Source organism: Dipodomys merriami, unplaced genomic scaffold, assembly GCF_024711535.1.
Source record: "Dipodomys merriami isolate MVZ:Mamm:240054 unplaced genomic scaffold, mDipMer1.0.p SCAF_70, whole genome shotgun sequence".
NCBI classification, from domain to species: Eukaryota; Metazoa; Chordata; class Mammalia; order Rodentia; family Heteromyidae; genus Dipodomys; species Dipodomys merriami.
Window position 1 is genome coordinate 2,724,434 of NW_027206291.1, and position 16,424 is coordinate 2,740,857.

Consider the following 16,424-nt stretch of genomic DNA (forward strand, 5'->3'; position numbering starts at 1 on the left):
CACTCTCTTCCCCAAGGGCTTCTGCAGATCAGCTGCTCAGCAAATGGCTAATGGGCACCATTACTATCATTCAATAACAGCAAAGGAGAAGCACACAATCACTTTTTTATAGGACCCAAGGGCCAAGGCCTTGCCCAAGGTCTTGCATGTGGACAACCTGAAAGCCTTAATTTTCCAAAACAGCACGAGTGGAAGTCTGATTATTAGCCGTTTAGTGATATTCTGAAGTTACTGTTACCGTTGGGGGAGTAGGAGGTAGGAGTTTCGAGTGGTCAAGATGGCAAGTCCCTGGGGGACAAGGTCGTTATGCTACCCGGAGGCCTAGTGTCTACATTCAAAACTCCTCAAAAGCGAGGTGGGGATTTGGAGGGCCCGACAGCGTGCTCGCACCTCCGGTCTCCACAGTCCACCCCACCGTTGGGCGGAGTCAGGCGGCGTCTCTCTGCGGTCCGCGCGGGGAAGGGCCGGGCGTCCTCAGTGGCTCAGGGACTTGCGGCCCTTGAGCATGCGGCGAAGGATGACCTGGACGCCGGCCGCGGTGCGCAGGCGCCGCGCCCAGCCGTGCTTGTGCTTGCGTTTGGTGTTGCTCGGCTGGTACTCGTTCCCGCGCGCCTTGCCCCGGGCTGGCTGCAGCCATCTGCGGACGCAGAGGAACGCGAGGCGGTCACCGGGGCGCGGGGGCTCGCGGCCGGGGCGGGCTGGGGTCCGCCGCCCGCGCCGCGGCCTCCGCCCCCCCCCGCCCGCCTGGCAAAGGGCGCAGGAACGGCCGGGCCTTCCGCGTGGGCCTTACCTGCCCCCCAGCAGCGCCGCAGACCTACGGAAGGAGCCCAGAATGGATCCACTCCAGAGAGCCATGGCAAACGGCGGGTCACGCGGGCCCCTCAGGGCCCGAGGCCGGCACAGTTCCGGGACAAAGCCTTCTGGGAGATGTAGTTTCACCTTCCAGGATTGCCGCCGGGCAATCTGGGAGCTGAAGTTCCACAGCTGCCCATTCCCTCCGTCACAGCTCGCGCGTAGTGCCCTCCATGGACTGCAGTTCTCCTGGCGACCAGCAGGGGGCGGCGGGTGAGTGGCGCCTATTCGCCGCAGCCTGCGCGTGCGTGGGCAGCGACGTGTCCCGCGGCGGCTGGGAGTTGTAGTCCCTTCGGTCGACCGCCGTGGGAGGCTCAGGGTGGCGGCGGCGCGGCTGGCGGCAGTCACCGGAAGTGGCTTCACGCCAGCCAGCCGCAGCCGGGCAGCTGGCTCGCGGCTGCCGGGCGGCCGGGCTGCAGACACGGCCAGGTCTCCTCCTCTTGGCCGGCCACCAGGAGGCCGGAGGTTGGAGCTGGTGGGGTGTCCTTGAGGGAGTCCAAGTCCTTTCCCCCTTTTCTCTTCCTTCCTCCTCCCCTCCTCCTTCCCTCCCCCTCCCCCTCCTACCCCTCTCTTTCCCCCTCCCCTTCCTCCCCTCCTTTCCTCTCCCTCCCTCCCCCCTCCCCCCTCGTCCTCCTCCCTTCTTTTCCTTCTTTTTTCTTCTTCCTTTGCTGGGGCTGGAAATCAAGGCCTGGGTGCTGTCCCCGATCCCCGCGCCACACCTCCACTAACGGCTTTCAGTGTCCCTTTGTCTCATGGGCTTTCCTGCCCAGGCGAACTCTGAACCAGGATCCCCCGAGCCCAGTCTCCGGAGTCGCCAGGATTACAGGTGTTCATTTGTAAGTCTGTAAAACTTACAGATGCAGCTTGCTCTGGGCTATTTTGTCTCCCAGTCGAGCCCTAGAGGAGTTTTTCAGAGTTCCTCCGCAAGTACGCAGAACTAAGTGTTCTAAATGTCAGCCACCCTCTCCTCACCACCCAGTCTCCACCGCCCTTTAGAACCCCCTCCCAACCCTGCTCCTCCCTGGGCTGACCGCAGTGTGGGCCTCCCTTCAGACTTCCAGACAGCTTGGGGCGGGGCAATTCCAGATGGGGGGCAAAGACCAGGCTGGGAGCTGGGCGTCCCTGTCACATCTTAGTGTGGGGCTGGCCTAGGAGCCCTGGGAACACTCGCCGAGTGTGCGGAGCACCCTGAGTACAACCCGCCACCCTCTGGCCCACTCGGTGCCCCAGGAGGCTACAGATTCAGCAAATGGTGGCTGCTTGGATGGAATCCAGCTTTAGCAGCAAAGGTCAGGCAATGAGAATAGGCAGGCAGCAAGAGCTATTCTTCTCTTGTCCATTGATGCCCACTGAGCAGTCAGCCACCAACACAGCGACTCCGCGCGTGCCCTGAGCGGGACAGTGCGTGACACAGTGCGGCGACTCCGCGCGTGCCCTGAGCGGGACAGTGCGTGACACAGTGCGGCGACTCCACGCGTGCCCTGAGCGGGACAGTGCGGCGACTCCACGCGTGCCCTGGGCGGGACAGTGCGTGACACAGTGCGGCGACTCCGCGCGTGCCCTGAGCGGGACAGTGCTGCGACTCCGCGCGTGCCCTGAGCGGGACAGTGCTGCGACTCCGCGCGTGCCCTGAGCGGGACAGTGTGGCGACTCCGCGCGTGCCCTGAGCGGGACAGTGCGTGACACAGTGCGGCGACTCCGCGCGTGCCCTGAGCGGGACAGTGCGGCGACTCCACGCGTGCCCTGAGCGGGACAGTGCGGCGACTCCACGCGTGCCCTGAGCGGGACAGTGCGCGGCGACTCCCAGGGCCGTTTTGGGAAGAGGTTTGGCCGAGGTCTGGGCAGAGCCGGCTCTGCTCTCCCTGGAGGGTGGAGGGAGTCCGCTTGTGAATGGCGGTTCGTATCACCGCATTTCCAGGACTTTCTATTTGAATAACAATCCCCTGGACTCGGCCGCTTTGGGCTCAAGTCCTCACCTTGCCTCATCGCGGTGAGCTTCAGTTTTCCTACCTGAACTCGCAAAGGTCTGGCCTGTGTTTCTTACAGTGGAAAGGGGTGCAAGGCTCCATCTGAGGGGACAGGGCGGGCTGGAGGCCGCGGCGCAGCCCAGGCCGGTCCCCACCCCCATCTCCCTCAGCCTCCGAGAGGGCGGGGCTGGGGCCCGCAGAGCCCGCCCTCGTCCCCGAGCTCGGATTCTGGCTGGACAGCTATCTAGGGCAAGCCAGTTCTCAGCTGTGATAGGCTGAAATGTCCGTCTGTCAGGCCGCGGCCCCGCCCCTCGGGAGGGACTTAAAGGGCTGCTGGCTCCGACGCTGCGGGATGGCGCCGCGCTGACGGCTCGGTGTCCGCGCTCGCCCCGTCCGACCCCCGCCACCATGTAAGCGGTGCCCGCCGGCCGACGCCTCTCCGCGCGGGTCCCCTGCGCCCTGCCCCGGGCCCGGGCCCCTCCATGAGGTAGGTGAGCGGGAGCGGGCCGGGGAACCGGAACGTCGGGGCTCCCGGGCCCCAGCCTCAGGCCGGGTCAGCCCACAAAGCCCGCGTCGGACTCCTAGGAAGCCACGGAGCCCCAGTGCCCATCCTCATCGCGGGCTCTCAGGCGTTCGGAGGCCGGGGTCGGCCCGGGCACTGGGGAGACACCAGGTGGGGCCCGGCCGCCTCCTCCGCAGCGGGCCTCCTCCCCGGCCCGCCGGGCCTCCACCCGGGCGCCCTCGGCCCCTGCAACAGCCGGGGCTTTAGCGGGCACAATCCATGGCGGGAGGGAGAATGAGACGGGCATAATCCCCAGGTCTGAGACAATGGGGGTGTGCTACCTATCCCCCCTGAGTTATGTAACCGCCTGGGGTTGCTATGGACACGGTGGGGGAGGTCAGGGAATGGATGCTCCCCCTCCCCCAGGACAGCCAAGGCCTGCCTCCATCTCCCCCCCAGCCGCTCATAACCGAGGCCGCTAAGGGGTGGTGGTGCGGAAGGTAGCGTCCTCAGGGAGGTTCTGGGCCTCGTTCAGCCCCTGGGTGAGGGACGCCGGCCAGGCAGGTGGGTTAGGCCTTCTGCAGCCCTGTCCTCAGCCCTCTTTCCAGAGCCTCAGCCTCAGCAGTCAGGGTGACAGATGCCGGGAGCAGGGGCTGACAGGACTTGTCCCCATTAAAATGCCCTGGAGGCCCTGGGCTGTGTGTGCATGGAAGAAGGGGTTAGGAGGCCCAGCCCAGCCGTGTAGCTGTCTCCAGGGCCCGGCCACATCTGGCACCGAAGCCTCCCTGCCTCACGCCATCTTCACATACTCCCTGTGATCGGCCCACCACCAGCAGGTACTGCCCAGATAGACGGTCCCCAGTGCCTCAGCTGGCTGCCTGTGGCCTGGAAGGAACATCCCCTTATTGGACCCAGGTTGAGGGAGCGGGTGCTGCAGGTGGAGAACTGACATGTCCACTCCCTCGAGCTGGTCTCTGCCCCTGCTCACAGGACACAACATGCTGACGGGGGTGACCGATGGTTTCTTCTGCTGCCTGCTGGGCGCGCCCACCAATGCCGTGGGGCCGCTGGACAGCGTGGAGTCCAGCGATGGCTACACCTTTGTGGAGGTCAAGCCTGGTCGTGTGCTGCGGGTGAAGCATGCTGGGCCCGCGCAGGCCCCCACACCACCACCAGCAGCCCTGGAGGGGGCCCATGGGGACAGGTCCGGCTTGGTCCGCTGCCAGCGCCGCATCACCGTGTACCGCAACGGGCGGCTGGTTGTGGAGAACCTGGGCCGGGCACCCAGGGCTGACCTCCTTCACGGGCAGAACGGCTCCGGGGAGCCGCCGGCTGCCCTGGAGGTAGAGCTGGCCGACCCGGCCGGCAGCGATGGCCGCTCCAACCCTGGCAGCACGGGCAGCGGCGGGCGGCGGCGGCGGGCGAGGCGCCCCAAGAGGACCATCCACATTGACTGCGAGAAGCGCATCACCAGCTGCAAGGGCACACAAGCCGACGTGGTGCTGTTCTTCATTCATGGTGTCGGTGGCTCCCTGGCCATCTGGAAGGAACAGCTGGACTTTTTTGTGCGCCTGGGCTACGAGGTGGTGGCACCTGACCTGGCTGGCCACGGAGCCAGCTCTGCGCCCCAGGTGGCCGCGGCCTACACGTTCTACGCCCTGGCCGAGGACATGCGCGCGATCTTCAAGCGCTATGCCAAGAAGCGGAACGTGCTCATCGGGCATTCCTACGGGTAAGACCCGGGCCCAGGACCCCAGTGGGCGGGGGCTGAGACTGACTGCCTGTGATATTCCTGAAAACCTTCATTGGGCCGGTGGCCTGCCGTGATTCAGCGGCGGAGTACCGTGTGTCCAGCCCTGAAAAGGGTTCTCTTTCTTTTTCTGTCTGCTAGTCCCAAGGCTTTGTGCTTTCTAGAAAGGCTCTGCTACCCAAGCTACAACCTAGCCAAAAATAAATAAATAAATAAATAAAAATTACTTTTCCAATTGAAATCTACAAGCAGACAAGGAATCCTGCAATAGTGACTATTGCCCCAGTTAGTAATATTATTTATAATTATTTTTTGCTGTGTGGCCCAGACTGTCACTATACCCTTCAACGTATTTTGGGGTGCAGGGTGATAGTTCGATGCATGTGTATAGTGGGTCCTGATTAAGTCGGGGTCATAAACATTTCACCCCTTCCAGTTCTTCTTGTAGTCCCAGTTTCTCAGATGGCCAGTGTGGGATAGATTCTTGGCCAGCCTGAGCAGCACAGTAAAAGCTTGTCTCTTTAAAAACCAAAGTATGTACTTATGTGCACACACAGCTGCATAGTTGTGACTTACTGTCACCCCACCATTCTGTTCTGTAGAGAATTCACGGCAGCATTCACTATGATCTAACTCACTTCCTTTTGGCCTGGGTACTAGGGCTTGAACTCAAGAGTCTTTCCCTGAGCGTTTGCACTCAAGGCTGTCATGCTACTACTTGAGCCACAGCTCCTCTTCTGGCTTTTTGATGGTTCATTAGAGATAAGAATGTCACAGACCGGGCTGGGAAGGTGGCTCAGCGGTAGAGCACTTGCCTTGCATGCATGAGGCCCTGGGTTCGATTCCTCAGCACCACATCAGCAAAAAGAAAAAAGCCGGAAGTGGTGCTGTGGCTCAAGTGGTAGAGCGCTAGCCTTGAGCTGAAGAGCTGAGGGACAGCGCCCAGGCCCAGAGTTCAGGCCTCATAACCAGACCCCCCCCCAAAAAAAAGAATGTCACAGACGCCAGGTGCTGGTGGCTCATGCCTCCTAGCTACTCAGGAGGCTGAGATCTGAGGATCTTGGTTCAAAGCCAGCCCAGGCAGGAAAGTCCGTGAGACTCATCTCCAATAAACCACTAGAAAACCGGAAGTGGTGCTGTGGTTCAAGTGTTATAGCACTCTCCTGGAGCTGAAGAGTGCAGAGCAGCACCCTAGCTCAGAGTTCAAGCCCCACGACCAACCAAAAAGAAAAAAAAGAATGTCACAAACTTTTCTGTCCAGCTGGCTCAGAACTTCAATCCCCAGATCTCAGCCTTTTTTTTTTGTGAGTATGGCCCAGGGAGCGTTGAAGACCTTGAAGTGAGTACAGTTACACATCCTGGATGAGGAGACAAGTTCAGAGGTTCAGCAACTGTATGAGGGCTCACAGCAAGTCCGAGACACAATCATGTTAGCTGGGTTTTGCCCGTGTCTGCCTTTACCATAAGGGTCAGCTATCCCCCACCCCTCCCCTCACTCCCTGCCCTCCTTCCCTTCCCTCTGCCATTCTGCTGGGCACAGAACTCAGGTCTTTGCATTTGCTGGGCAATGGCTTCACCACTGAGCACCATCTCAGCCCCAGCATGTTTGTCTAACCAAGTTGTTCTCCAAACCTGTGATAATAAAAAAATTCTTACCCTTTGTGAGAGAAGGGGCAGGGAGTGTGTTGGGCCACCCAACATATGGTAACGTTAGGAGTCTGGGCTGGGAGCTGGCTGGATGATGCTTGACTTTCACCCCAGTTCTGGAAGGCTGAGGCCGCAGGCTTGTTCAAAGACAGCCTGGGCCACGTCGGCAGATCTTGTGTCAGCCAGGTGTTGATGGCTCTGGCCTGTGGTCCTGTTACAGGGGATTGAGATCTGAGGGCCAAGATTTGAAGCCAGCCTGACAGAAAAGTCAAAAGGTCTCTTGCCTCTAATTCACCAGCAAACCCTGACTGGAGGTGTGGGTCAAGTGGTGAAGAGCTAGTTAGGAAAAACCCAGACGGGAGCTTAAGGCCCTGAATTCAAGCCCTAGTACCCATACAAAATAAGGAAGACCCTGTCTCACAATGAAACCCAACCTGTAAGACCACAGTTGTGGGCAGTCAGAAGACACCCCACCCTCAGCCCATCAGATGCTTGCGACCCAGAGGGAGGAGTTTTTAGCTCCAAGGGCCTGTTGGAGGGGAGGGGAATGCATTGGTCCAGCATCACCTGTGAGTGTCTGACCGCCTCCTTTCCCCCCTCACCCTGACCTTGTGTCCCTGGGCAGCGTCTCTTTCTGCACATTCCTGGCTCATGAGTACCCAGATCTGGTACACAAAGTGATCATGATCAATGGCGGGGGCCCCACGGCCCTGGAGCCCAGCATCTGCTCCATCTTCAACATGCCCAGCTGCGTGCTGCACTGCCTGTCACCCTGCCTGGCTTGGAGCTTCCTCAAGTGAGTACTCCACTGCCGTCCAAGGACTGAGTTCAGGACTGAGCAGTCCCCCGAGCTCTGTGCGTGTCGGTGTGTGTGTGTGGGGGGGGGTGTTGTGGTTGGTGGCACTGCGGCTGGTGGTAGTGTAGGGGGACATCTTGGGGTGGCCTGCCTGGCATAAGCGGCTTCAGCAGTATCTTTCCATCGCCAGGGCTGGTTTTGCCCGCCAAGGGGCCAAAGAGAAGCAGCTACTGAAAGAGGGAAATGCATTCAACGTTTCATCCTTTGTCCTGCGGGCCATGATGAGTGGCCAGTACTGGCCTGAGGGTGATGAAGTCTACCATGCTGAGCTCACAGTCCCCGTCCTGCTAGTCCACGGCATGCATGACAAGTTCGTGCCGGTGGAGGAAGACCAGCGCATGGCTGAGGTAGGAGGAGCCACTGGGCCTCCCCTCTCAGGCCCTAGGGCTTGGCCTCCAGATATGTGTGGTTCCTGTACCCAGAGGGCTTCAGCGTGGGGGTGGCCCGGAAGTTCTGTGGTTTATGGCTGGGGTTGATCTCTAGACTGTTTCTGGGTGGGCTAGGTCCATCTGTATGGCTATAGTTTGAACTCTGTAGTCTTGGGAGGCGTAAGATCCAGAGTCAAAGGTACAATCAAGAAAGCGGTGCTTCCCTGGTCAGATGTGAATAGCTGTACACTGTCCCAGCTCAGGGGAGCAGATTTCACAGCTGAGCATTTATAGAAAGGACTAAGTAACACCTCTAGCTCTGAGAGAGGCGGGCCACAAGAGCTTCAGGGATTCTTAGCATCCCAGATGTCTGCTTGTAAGTGGTTCTGCTAGCCAGGAGACATTTCCTGGTGTCTCTGCACCTCACAACGCCCAGGATGCCCCGCCTCAGCGACCCATCCCCAAGTTTCTGTGTCCTCAGCATGACAAGCTTGTCTGTCAGTCTGAGCTTCCCACCAGTGGGTGACTTTGCTCTCTGGGACACGTGGCAATGTGTTTTTTTTTTGGGGGGGGGGGTTGATTAGCTACTGACATCTAGTGGGCCAAGGCCAGGGTGCTGTGAACCCTCCTGCAGTGCACAGGACAGATCCCACCCAGAAGTTGAGACAGGCTGAGTCGGAGAAATCCTCCTGTGGGCAAAGGCAGAGTGCAGGTGTACCTGTGGGCTTCTGCACGGTGTGGGGCCTCCCCCCTCCTCTTCCCTTCCTCCTCTCTAGCCCCCCTCCTCCCCTCCCTCCTCCTCCTCCCATCGTCCTCCTCCTCCTCCCTCCTCCCCCTCCATCCTCTTCCTCCCTCTTCCCCCTACCTCCCCCTCCCCTCCCCTTCCCTTCCTCCTCCCCCTCCCCTCCTCCTCCTCCCCTCCCTTCCTCCCCCCTTCCCCTCCCTTCCTCCCCCGCCTTCTCCCCCTCCTGGGGGCGGCCTCAGCTGCCGGCGGGCGGACCCGCCACCCTGAGCCCTGCCTGCGCCTGCGCAGATCCTGCTCCTGGCCTTCCTGAAGCTGATCGACGAAGGCAGCCACATGGTGATGCTGGAGTGCCCGGACACGGTCAACACGCTGCTGCACGAGTTCCTGCTGTGGGAGCCGGAGCCCTCGCCCAGGGCGCTGGCCGAGCCGCCGCCCGAGCCCGCCCAGGAGAAGTAGCCCGGGGCCAGCGGGGCATCTCGGTGAGCAGAGCCTGGCCCGGCGGACCCGGCGGACCCGGCGGACCCGGCGGACCCCGGCCGGCCGAGCCGGGTCTGCAGCCGCAGCGCGGGCCGGCCGGCACCCGGGTGGGCGGGGCCAGGCAGGGACACGCCCCAGGCAGACATTCCCCTCAGTGGCTGGGGACAGGCCCACAGATCAGACCACACCCCCATGGGTGTGGCCACGCCAGGGGCAAACCCGCAGGTAGGCGGAGCCAGCCCGGCCACGCCCCCAGCCCGGCAGGGTGGGGCCTCTGGGAGCTGGGGTCAGCCAAGACCTCTGGGAAGGACAGCCTTGTACAGAACCCCCCCGCACCCCCTCCCCACGGCCCACCCCACGCTGTCTTTGGTGTCACCCTTGGGGTCTCCTCCCATTGCCTGCGACCCCACTCGCCCCCGATTCCTTGGCGCTGGGAACTGTTGTTATCCTGGGGGGCCCTGGGGAAGGGTCTGGCACCACCGAACCTGCACATCTCAAGTTGTAACTCAATAAAAAGAAGTGACAATCGGAGCCTCTAGGCCTGTGCTGGGTGACCTCAGGAAAGGGTCTTCACCCCCCCCCCCCCCCCCCCCCCCCCCCCCCGCCTCCAGCATTCTCTTCCCTTCTGCAGCCTGGGCTGTCTGCTCCCTCCCCTCAGCTGGCCTGGCCTGGGCAGGGTTCCTGTGTCCAGGGTGTGCTTCCCGGCCCTTGCTCAGGGGATGCACCAGAGATGAGGAGCTTTGTCCTGTTGCACACACCAGGCCCTGGAGGCTCAGCAAGACCGGCAGCCAGCCCAGGCCCAGTCCAGAGTCTGCACCCCTGATCACCAGGCCACCACTCTCCACATCCTACCTGCATCCTGATCACCAGACCACCACTCTCCACATCCTACCTGCACCCTGATCACCAGACCAGCCACTCTCTCCACATGCTACCTGGGCACAGCCCACCTCTGGTTCCCTGAGATCTGAAGAGGGTGAGGAGGAAGGAGGAACACCGCTTGAGGCAGGCTCACCCAAGTCCCCAAACAAAACAAGCAACTTGCCCAGCTCCTTCCCCCTCTTCATGCTCTCTACTTGTATCTCCCTGTTTCTCTTCCCTTCTGGTTTCTGGAGTTTCACTCTCTATCCCTGCTCCTGCAACCCTCCTCCCACCCCTCCCAGTGTCCATGCCATCTCTCTGCCCACCCTCCCCAGTCTTTTTTACTCTTTTCCCCAGTCTTACAAATCCACTTGGGTTTCCATGTTTCTCAGCAAGATGTAAGAATCAGTAAGCTTTCAACATATCAACAATGGAGATGTCTGTAAACAGAGTTTTACTTTTTGGCTAGTCCTGGAACTCAGGGCCAGGGCATTATCCCTGAGCCTCTTTGTGTCCAAGACTAGCACTTGACCATTTGAGTCACAGCTCCACTTCTGTTTTTTTTTTTTTTTTTTTTGTCGGTCATGGGGCTTAAACTCTGGGCCTGAGCACTGTCCCTCAGCTCTTCAGCTTAAGGTTAGCGCTCTACCGCTTGAGCTACAGCGCCACTTCTGGTTTTCTGGTGGTTTATTGGAGATAAGAGTCTCACTGAGGGCTGGGAAGGTGGCTTGCATGCATGCCTTGCATGCATGAGGCCCTGGATTCAATTCCCCAGCACCACATAAGCAAAAAGGAAAAAGCTGGAAGTGGTGCTGTGGCTCAGGTGGTAGAGCGCTAGCCTTGAGCTGAAGAGCTGAGAGACAGCGTCCAGGCCCATAGTTCAGGCCCACTACTGGACACCCCCCCCCCAAAAAAAAAAAGTCTCATGGACTTTCCTGCCTGGGCTGGCTTTGAACTGTGATCCTCAGATCTCAGCCTCCTGAGTAGCTAGGATGACAGGCATGAGACACTGGCCCTGGCACCACTTGAGTGTTTGAAGATGAAGATGAGTGAATCACCAACACCACTGGGTGCTTTGTATTTGGGAGTACCATGGTGTCTGAACCTTGATGGTGAATGCACCACACAGCAAGATTTCCACTGGGCATCTTACTCCTGGAAGAGCTGTTTCCAATGGTGCTTTTATTGCTAGTTTTAAGTGCAACTATTAGTGAGAGAATGTGAGATATTGGAATACTGGGCAGTGCCAGGGTTCACCCCTAAGCTACGTCTAGACATCTCTATCTAGCTTATAGTGAGTCCTTCCTCCGCAAATGGCAAGATGTTGTTTTGGAAGAAGTGCAGCTAAGTTAGATGGGACCATGAAGGCTCAGGAAGGCGCCCCGGAGTGTGGTTGAAGTTGCTTTGTAAAGATCTACTCAGGCCACCCAGGAATGCAATGTTTCTATCAGTCTTGGGCCAAGGAACATTGATTTTGATGTTTTTTTTTTTTTTTTTTGCTTCATTGCTGGCCTGTCTTGTGCATGTTCTCTGCAGGAACCTCTGGAAATTCCGGCCCAATGCCTGGGCTGAGATGGACAGGACGTGTAGAGGTGTGAAGCACGCATGTAATGTTTGGAATGGAAAGATTTCATCTGCCATTTCCTTTGGTCCTGGCAGGATCTTGGAGTGTGGAGAATCAACCCTGTCAACCACTAACCCTTTCAGGAACAAGTACAAGTTTCAGTATCCATGCCACAGGGGCCACACCCCCATCAGGTCACAACAGTCCTTGGTGGGTGTGTCCAGGTGCTAGCGCTTGAACTCAGGGCCTCTTGCTGTCCCTTGTCTTTTTCACTCATCTGGTGCTCTATCACTTGAACCTTGCTGCTACTTTTAGCTCCCTGCTGGTTGACTGGACACGAGTCCGTATCTCAGACTGAGTGGCTATGAACAGTGAGTCTCCGGAGTAGCTAGGATAACAGGCATGAGCCACCAGTGCTGGCCTTAGCTGTACTTCCATTCAGCTCTGCATTTTAACCAGCATTTGGTTGCAGCAAATGCACTCTATGCTTGGCCTCCTTTTGCAGTCTTCATGATGCTGTGATACCTGTTCAGAAGGTCAGGTCTGCTGTGCTATACTCTCTGGAGGGTGAGGGTCAGGGCAGGTGATAGGGCCTGGTCACTGCATTTCACACTGTCCTACCACTCAGACCCTCCAGAGCCCACCAGCTCCCCTTCCGCCTGCATCACCAGCTGATCACTTCACCATGTCTTTATTGAGTCCCCTGAAGGACCCCTGCTGGGGCCCACACACAGCCCACACTGGCTCAGTCCCAAACAGGACCTGAGTGACCTCCGCCTGTGCCTGGGAGGTGACAGCAGGCCATCCAGGAAGACACGCAGTGAGTGCTCCTTCCAGTTCCTCCCACGACGGGGAACTCAGGACCACGTGTTGGCCTGTGTGTGGTGGGGTGGGATGTCCTTGGCCCCAGACGTCTGCACGCCCACTCTCCTCTGGACTGCCAAGGGTGTAGGGTTAGCCGTAGGCCTGGATGTCTGGAGGCCGCAGCTCTCGCTCCCCTTCAGCAAGGAAGACCAGGAGGGCACGATGCAGCAGGTGAACCCCCAGGCGCCGGCGCCGAGAAAGTGGCCAGCTTGCCACCACTCCATAGTAGTGCCCTTGTTTCTGGTTGGTCAGCCTCTGGATTCCTGGAGACATGGGGAGTGGGGTCACAGGGGTCACCTGGGGGTCTCTACCAGCAAAAAAATGTGACAGGAAACATACTGTGGATGCCTTTAAGTGAAGATAAACAGGGAGCGGCTTACGTGGAGGCGCAGGCACATTGCTGGTGCTCAGTGACTGCTTTACTGACTGTGTAGATGAGCAACTCACAGCCCTGACAGGGGAAGGGGTGAGGGAAGGGCACACGAAATGCTCTTCCTGTGAGCTCCACCCCACAGGCCAGGCACCCACCTAGGGCATCCAGGAGACAGGCCTCTCTCGTGTATGCCTCCACAGCCACCACGTGCTGGAAGCAGTGCAGGGAGACGACACCGCGGCCACCCTCCCAGATGTCCAGGATCTGCCTCACCTTGGGGCAAGCCTAGGGGCCGGGGCAGGGTCACAGGTTGGTTGCCTAAAGCCTGCCCAAGCCTGGCTGCCTGAGCAAGACCCTCATCCTTCTCCTCACTTGTTTTCTTGGCCGCCCTCGATATCCAAGGGCCTCCCAGAGGTGAACATCTGGCCGGGTGCGTGTCCCCTTGCCCACATAGAAAATGGCTCGGACAAAAGTCTGAAGGCGCTCAGCCGGGGTCAGTGAGAAGGCTCGAGCTGGTAGGTCTTGTGTTTCCCTTGGGAACAAAGGGGCAAGTCAGAGAGCAGAAAGTGACGGGTCCCCTAAGTCAGCAACCCAAATCCACACATGCCATCACCCTATTTTTTTTTTTTTTTGTCCGTCATGGAGCTTGAACTTGGGGCCTGGGCAATGTCCCTCAGCTCTTCAGCTCAAGGCGAACACTTTACCACTTGAGCCACAGCACCACTTCTGATTTTCTGGTGTTTTTTTGGAGATAAGAGTCTCACAGACTTTTCTGCCCTGGCTGGCTTTGAACTTTGGTCCTCAGATCTCAGCCTCCTGAGTAGCTAGGATGACAGGTGTGAGCCACAGGTGCCTGGCTCCATGACCCTATTTTGTAACCACAGAATGGAGGTTCTCCGCAAGAATACTCAGTCTTTTGAGCTGGGTCCAGTTTTTCCTGTGGTACTGCAGGTGAATTTCAGGACCTTAGGCACACCCCAAGCTCCAAATTTTCTACCTCTTACTTTATCACCCCTTGCTCCCAATACCTGGGGTCCAGCAGCAGATATATGAAGCTGGACTTCGCAGTCCCCTCCCGCCACCTCTTTGTGGGATTAGGCCGTGCAAATTGCTGGGCAAGGCAGTCTTCATCTGCCTGGGAGTCTGGGACACAGCCTGTTCGTAGGGCCTCAGCCAGCTCTGGGCTGTGTCCTGAGAAATCTGGGCCTGGGAGGGAGACAGTCAACTGTGATGCACGAGAAAGGCGGACTGAGGGCTAGAGGGCGTGTGTGCGTGTGCATGCAAGTGTGTGTGTGTGTCTGTGTGTGTGTGTGTATCTGGGAATCCTGGAGGGTGTGTGCATGTATGTGTGTGTGTATACATGTGTGTGTCTGGGGATCCTGGGGGTTCCCAGGATACCCAAAAGGAACGAACCAGAAGCAGCGTAGGCTTCTTCCAGACGGCGGAGATAGTGTGTCCGGGTGAAGGGTGTGATGGGGCCAGGACTGGTGCCCAGGGCTCGGAGTGCCCGCAGCAGCTCCAGGTCTGACATGGCAGAGACTGGCTGAGACTGGAACGAGAGGACAGAATCCCCGGCCCCAGAGGCCCCCTCCTCATCTTCTGTCAGCCACAGGGCCGCCACGTCATTATCAAAGGATGTCTGGAAGTGGGGGGAGCCAGGCAGTGGTCCTTGAGGGGGGCTGTGTACTGGGCTCCCATCAGACAGGGCTGGAGAGCAGAGGGGAGGCTGGCCGGTCGCATCCTCTGGGGAGGTGAGGGTCAGAGCCTGGAGATGGGCACCCAGCTCTGTCTCCTGTCTGGCCGACCACAGTGGGCGACCTGCAGAGTCTGTGTCCCCCTGAGGAGGAGGCACACCCGGCGCCCCCTGCGAGGTCTGGGTCAGTGACCCGGCCCCACGGGCAGTTCTGTCTTGGTCTGGGTCCTCCACTGCGGTGACAAAAGAGGCATCGGAGCTGCAGTCCCAGCCCACGGGCGAGGTGTCCGGGCTGCGCGCCTGGCCCAGGGGGGTCCGGAGAGCTGCGGAGACCAGCGCTGCAGGGCCTGAGAGACGCGGGCCTGAGGGGCGGTGCGGGGTGGAGCGGGGCAGGGGGAGGAGGGGGAAGGAGCGGGGAAACACAGGGCCCAGGATCCGGGTCACAGAAGCCGGGAGGCCGGCTGGAGACAGGAGGGGCAGTCCCGCGCTCCCCGAGCTCAGGGTCCACTCACGCTCAGGCTCCGGCTCCGGCTCCCGCAGGCCTCGCTCCCGCAAGATGCGCGCGCAGTCCGCCTGCCCCAGCCGCTCCGCCAGGTCCAGGGCGCGGAGTCCGTCCTGCGAGGGGAGGGCCGGGTCGGGTCGGGGCCGGTCGGCGGGGCCCGCGCTCCGCCCGCCCTCAGCCCGCGCGCCCACCCCGGCCCCGGGTCGGACCTGGTCGCGCAGCTCGGGGTCGGCGCCTCGGCTCAGCAGGAGCTCCAGGGCCCCGCGGCAGCCCCAGGCCGCGGCCACGTGCACCGGGGTCAGCGCCTCCGCGGATCTGGGGCGGGAGGGGAGGCCCCGGGTGGGGTCGGATCGGGGCGGGAGGGGAGGCCCCGGGTGGGGTCGGATCGGGGCGGGAGGGGAGGCCCCGGGTGGGGTCGGATCGGGGCGGGAGGGGAGGCCCCGGGGTGGATCGGGGTCGGAGGGGAGGCCCCGGGTGGGGTCGGGTCGGGGTCGGAGGGGAGGCCCCGGGGCGGGGCGGGGTGGGAGGCGAGGCGCCGGGGTGGATCGGGGTCGGAGGGGAGGCCCCGGTTCGGGTCGGATAGGGGTCGGAGGGGAGGCCCCGGGGTGGGTCGGGTCGGGGTCGCAGGGAAGGCCCCGGGGCCGGGCGGGGCGGATCTAGTCAGCAGACTCCTCCACCCGCGCTGTTGCGGCCCAGCCCCGGCCTCCCGGGCCCTCTGCCGTGCGCCCGGACCCCCGAGCTTCCAGCCCGGTTCCCCCGCCGCTCCCGGGCCTCGCCCGCGGGCGCTCCGGGCTCCTCACCGAGTGTCGGGGTCTCCGCCGCCGCGCAGCAGCGCCCCAAGGCAGCGCAGGCCGCGCGCGCGCCGGGCGCCCGCCGCCAGGTGCACGGCCGCCACGCCGTCCGCCAGCACCAAGTTGGGGTTCGCGCCGCGGCGCAGCAGGTCCTCCACGGCCCTGCGGAGAGGGGTCAGCGGGGACCCGACCCCCGCCCGCGCCCCGTCCCCGCCCCCGTCCCCGCCCTCACCTTGGCTCCTCCTCCCGCAGCGCCGCCCGCAGCCGCAGAGCCAGGCGGGTCGCGGCGTCCATGTCCCCGCTGCGCGGCCGCCTGCGCATTTTCGGCTTCCCGCCGCAACCTACTGCGCACGCGCCGTCCCGCCCTCGCGCGTCTCCAGTCCCCGCCGCCACGCCCAGCCGCCGCCCTCACCCCACCTCCCCATCCCTCTCCAGCCCGTGGCCACGCCCACACTCAGCCCCGCCCTCGCCCCGCTCACCCCTCTCCAGCCCCGTGGCCACGCCCACATCCAGCCACGCCCACCCATCTCCAGGCAGCGACCACGCCCACATCCAGCCCCGCCCACGCCCCGCCCATCCCTCTCCAGCCCCTTGGCTACCACTTGAGCCACT

At 61.2% G+C, this 16,424-nt stretch overlaps 3 protein-coding genes across 5 annotated transcripts; 1 reads left to right on the forward strand and 2 right to left on the reverse strand.

Annotated features, from left to right (window-relative positions):
- Positions 1–88: 88 nt before the first annotated feature.
- Positions 89–957, reverse strand: Mrpl34 (mitochondrial ribosomal protein L34). Its single transcript, XM_070008378.1, has 2 exons — positions 791–957; positions 89–637 (listed from the first exon to the last, which is right to left on the reverse strand). Exons 1-2 carry the CDS (start codon positions 853–855, stop codon positions 475–477), a joined length of 228 nt encoding a protein of 75 aa, XP_069864479.1. The 5' UTR covers positions 856–957; the 3' UTR covers positions 89–474.
- Positions 958–1,003: 46 nt separating this feature from the next.
- Abhd8 (abhydrolase domain containing 8) lies at positions 1,004–9,695 on the forward strand. 3 transcript variants are annotated; one of them, XM_070008374.1, is made up of 5 exons: positions 1,004–1,065; positions 4,312–5,053; positions 7,344–7,514; positions 7,705–7,921; positions 8,976–9,695. In XM_070008374.1, exons 1-5 carry the CDS (start codon positions 1,026–1,028, stop codon positions 9,141–9,143), a joined length of 1,338 nt encoding a protein of 445 aa, XP_069864475.1. In that variant the 5' UTR covers positions 1,004–1,025; the 3' UTR covers positions 9,144–9,695. The 3 variants fall into 3 exon arrangements, with proteins under 3 accessions (XP_069864475.1, XP_069864477.1, XP_069864478.1); XM_070008376.1 differs by lacking the exon at positions 1,004–1,065 and adding an exon at positions 3,123–3,306; XM_070008377.1 differs by lacking the exon at positions 1,004–1,065 and adding an exon at positions 3,584–4,157.
- Positions 9,696–11,231: 1,536 nt separating this feature from the next.
- On the reverse strand, positions 11,232–16,106 carry Ankle1 (ankyrin repeat and LEM domain containing 1). The gene is made up of 9 exons (XM_070008520.1): positions 16,045–16,106; positions 15,822–15,974; positions 15,231–15,336; positions 15,032–15,134; positions 14,240–14,866; positions 13,855–14,032; positions 13,199–13,358; positions 12,982–13,111; positions 11,232–12,716 (listed from the first exon to the last, which is right to left on the reverse strand). Exons 1-9 carry the CDS (start codon positions 16,104–16,106, stop codon positions 12,544–12,546), a joined length of 1,692 nt encoding a protein of 563 aa, XP_069864621.1. The 3' UTR covers positions 11,232–12,543.
- Between the last annotated feature and the right edge of the window lie 318 nt (positions 16,107–16,424).

Coding starts and splice junctions, on each gene's coding strand:
- Mrpl34 (XM_070008378.1), bottom strand. CDS start 855: ATGGCTCTCTGGAGTGGATCCATTCTGGGCTCCTTCCGTAGGTCTGCG. Junction 638..790: donor GCGGCGCTGCTGGGGGGCAG/GTAAGGCCCACG, acceptor CTGCGTCCGCAG/ATGGCTGCAGCCAGCCCGGG.
- Abhd8 (XM_070008374.1), top strand. CDS start 1,026: ATGGACTGCAGTTCTCCTGGCGACCAGCAGGGGGCGGCGG. Junction 1,066..4,311: donor CGACCAGCAGGGGGCGGCGG/GTGAGTGGCGCC, acceptor CCCTGCTCACAG/GACACAACATGCTGACGGGG. Junction 5,054..7,343: donor CTCATCGGGCATTCCTACGG/GTAAGACCCGGG, acceptor GTCCCTGGGCAG/CGTCTCTTTCTGCACATTCC.
- Ankle1 (XM_070008520.1), bottom strand. CDS start 16,106: ATGGACGCCGCGACCCGCCTGGCTCTGCGGCTGCGGGCGGCGCTGCGG. Junction 15,975..16,044: donor CTGCGGGAGGAGGAGCCAAG/GTGAGGGCGGGG, acceptor CCCTCTCCGCAG/GGCCGTGGAGGACCTGCTGC. Junction 13,112..13,198: donor GAGGGCGGCCAAGAAAACAA/GTGAGGAGAAGG, acceptor CCCGGCCCCTAG/GCTTGCCCCAAGGTGAGGCA.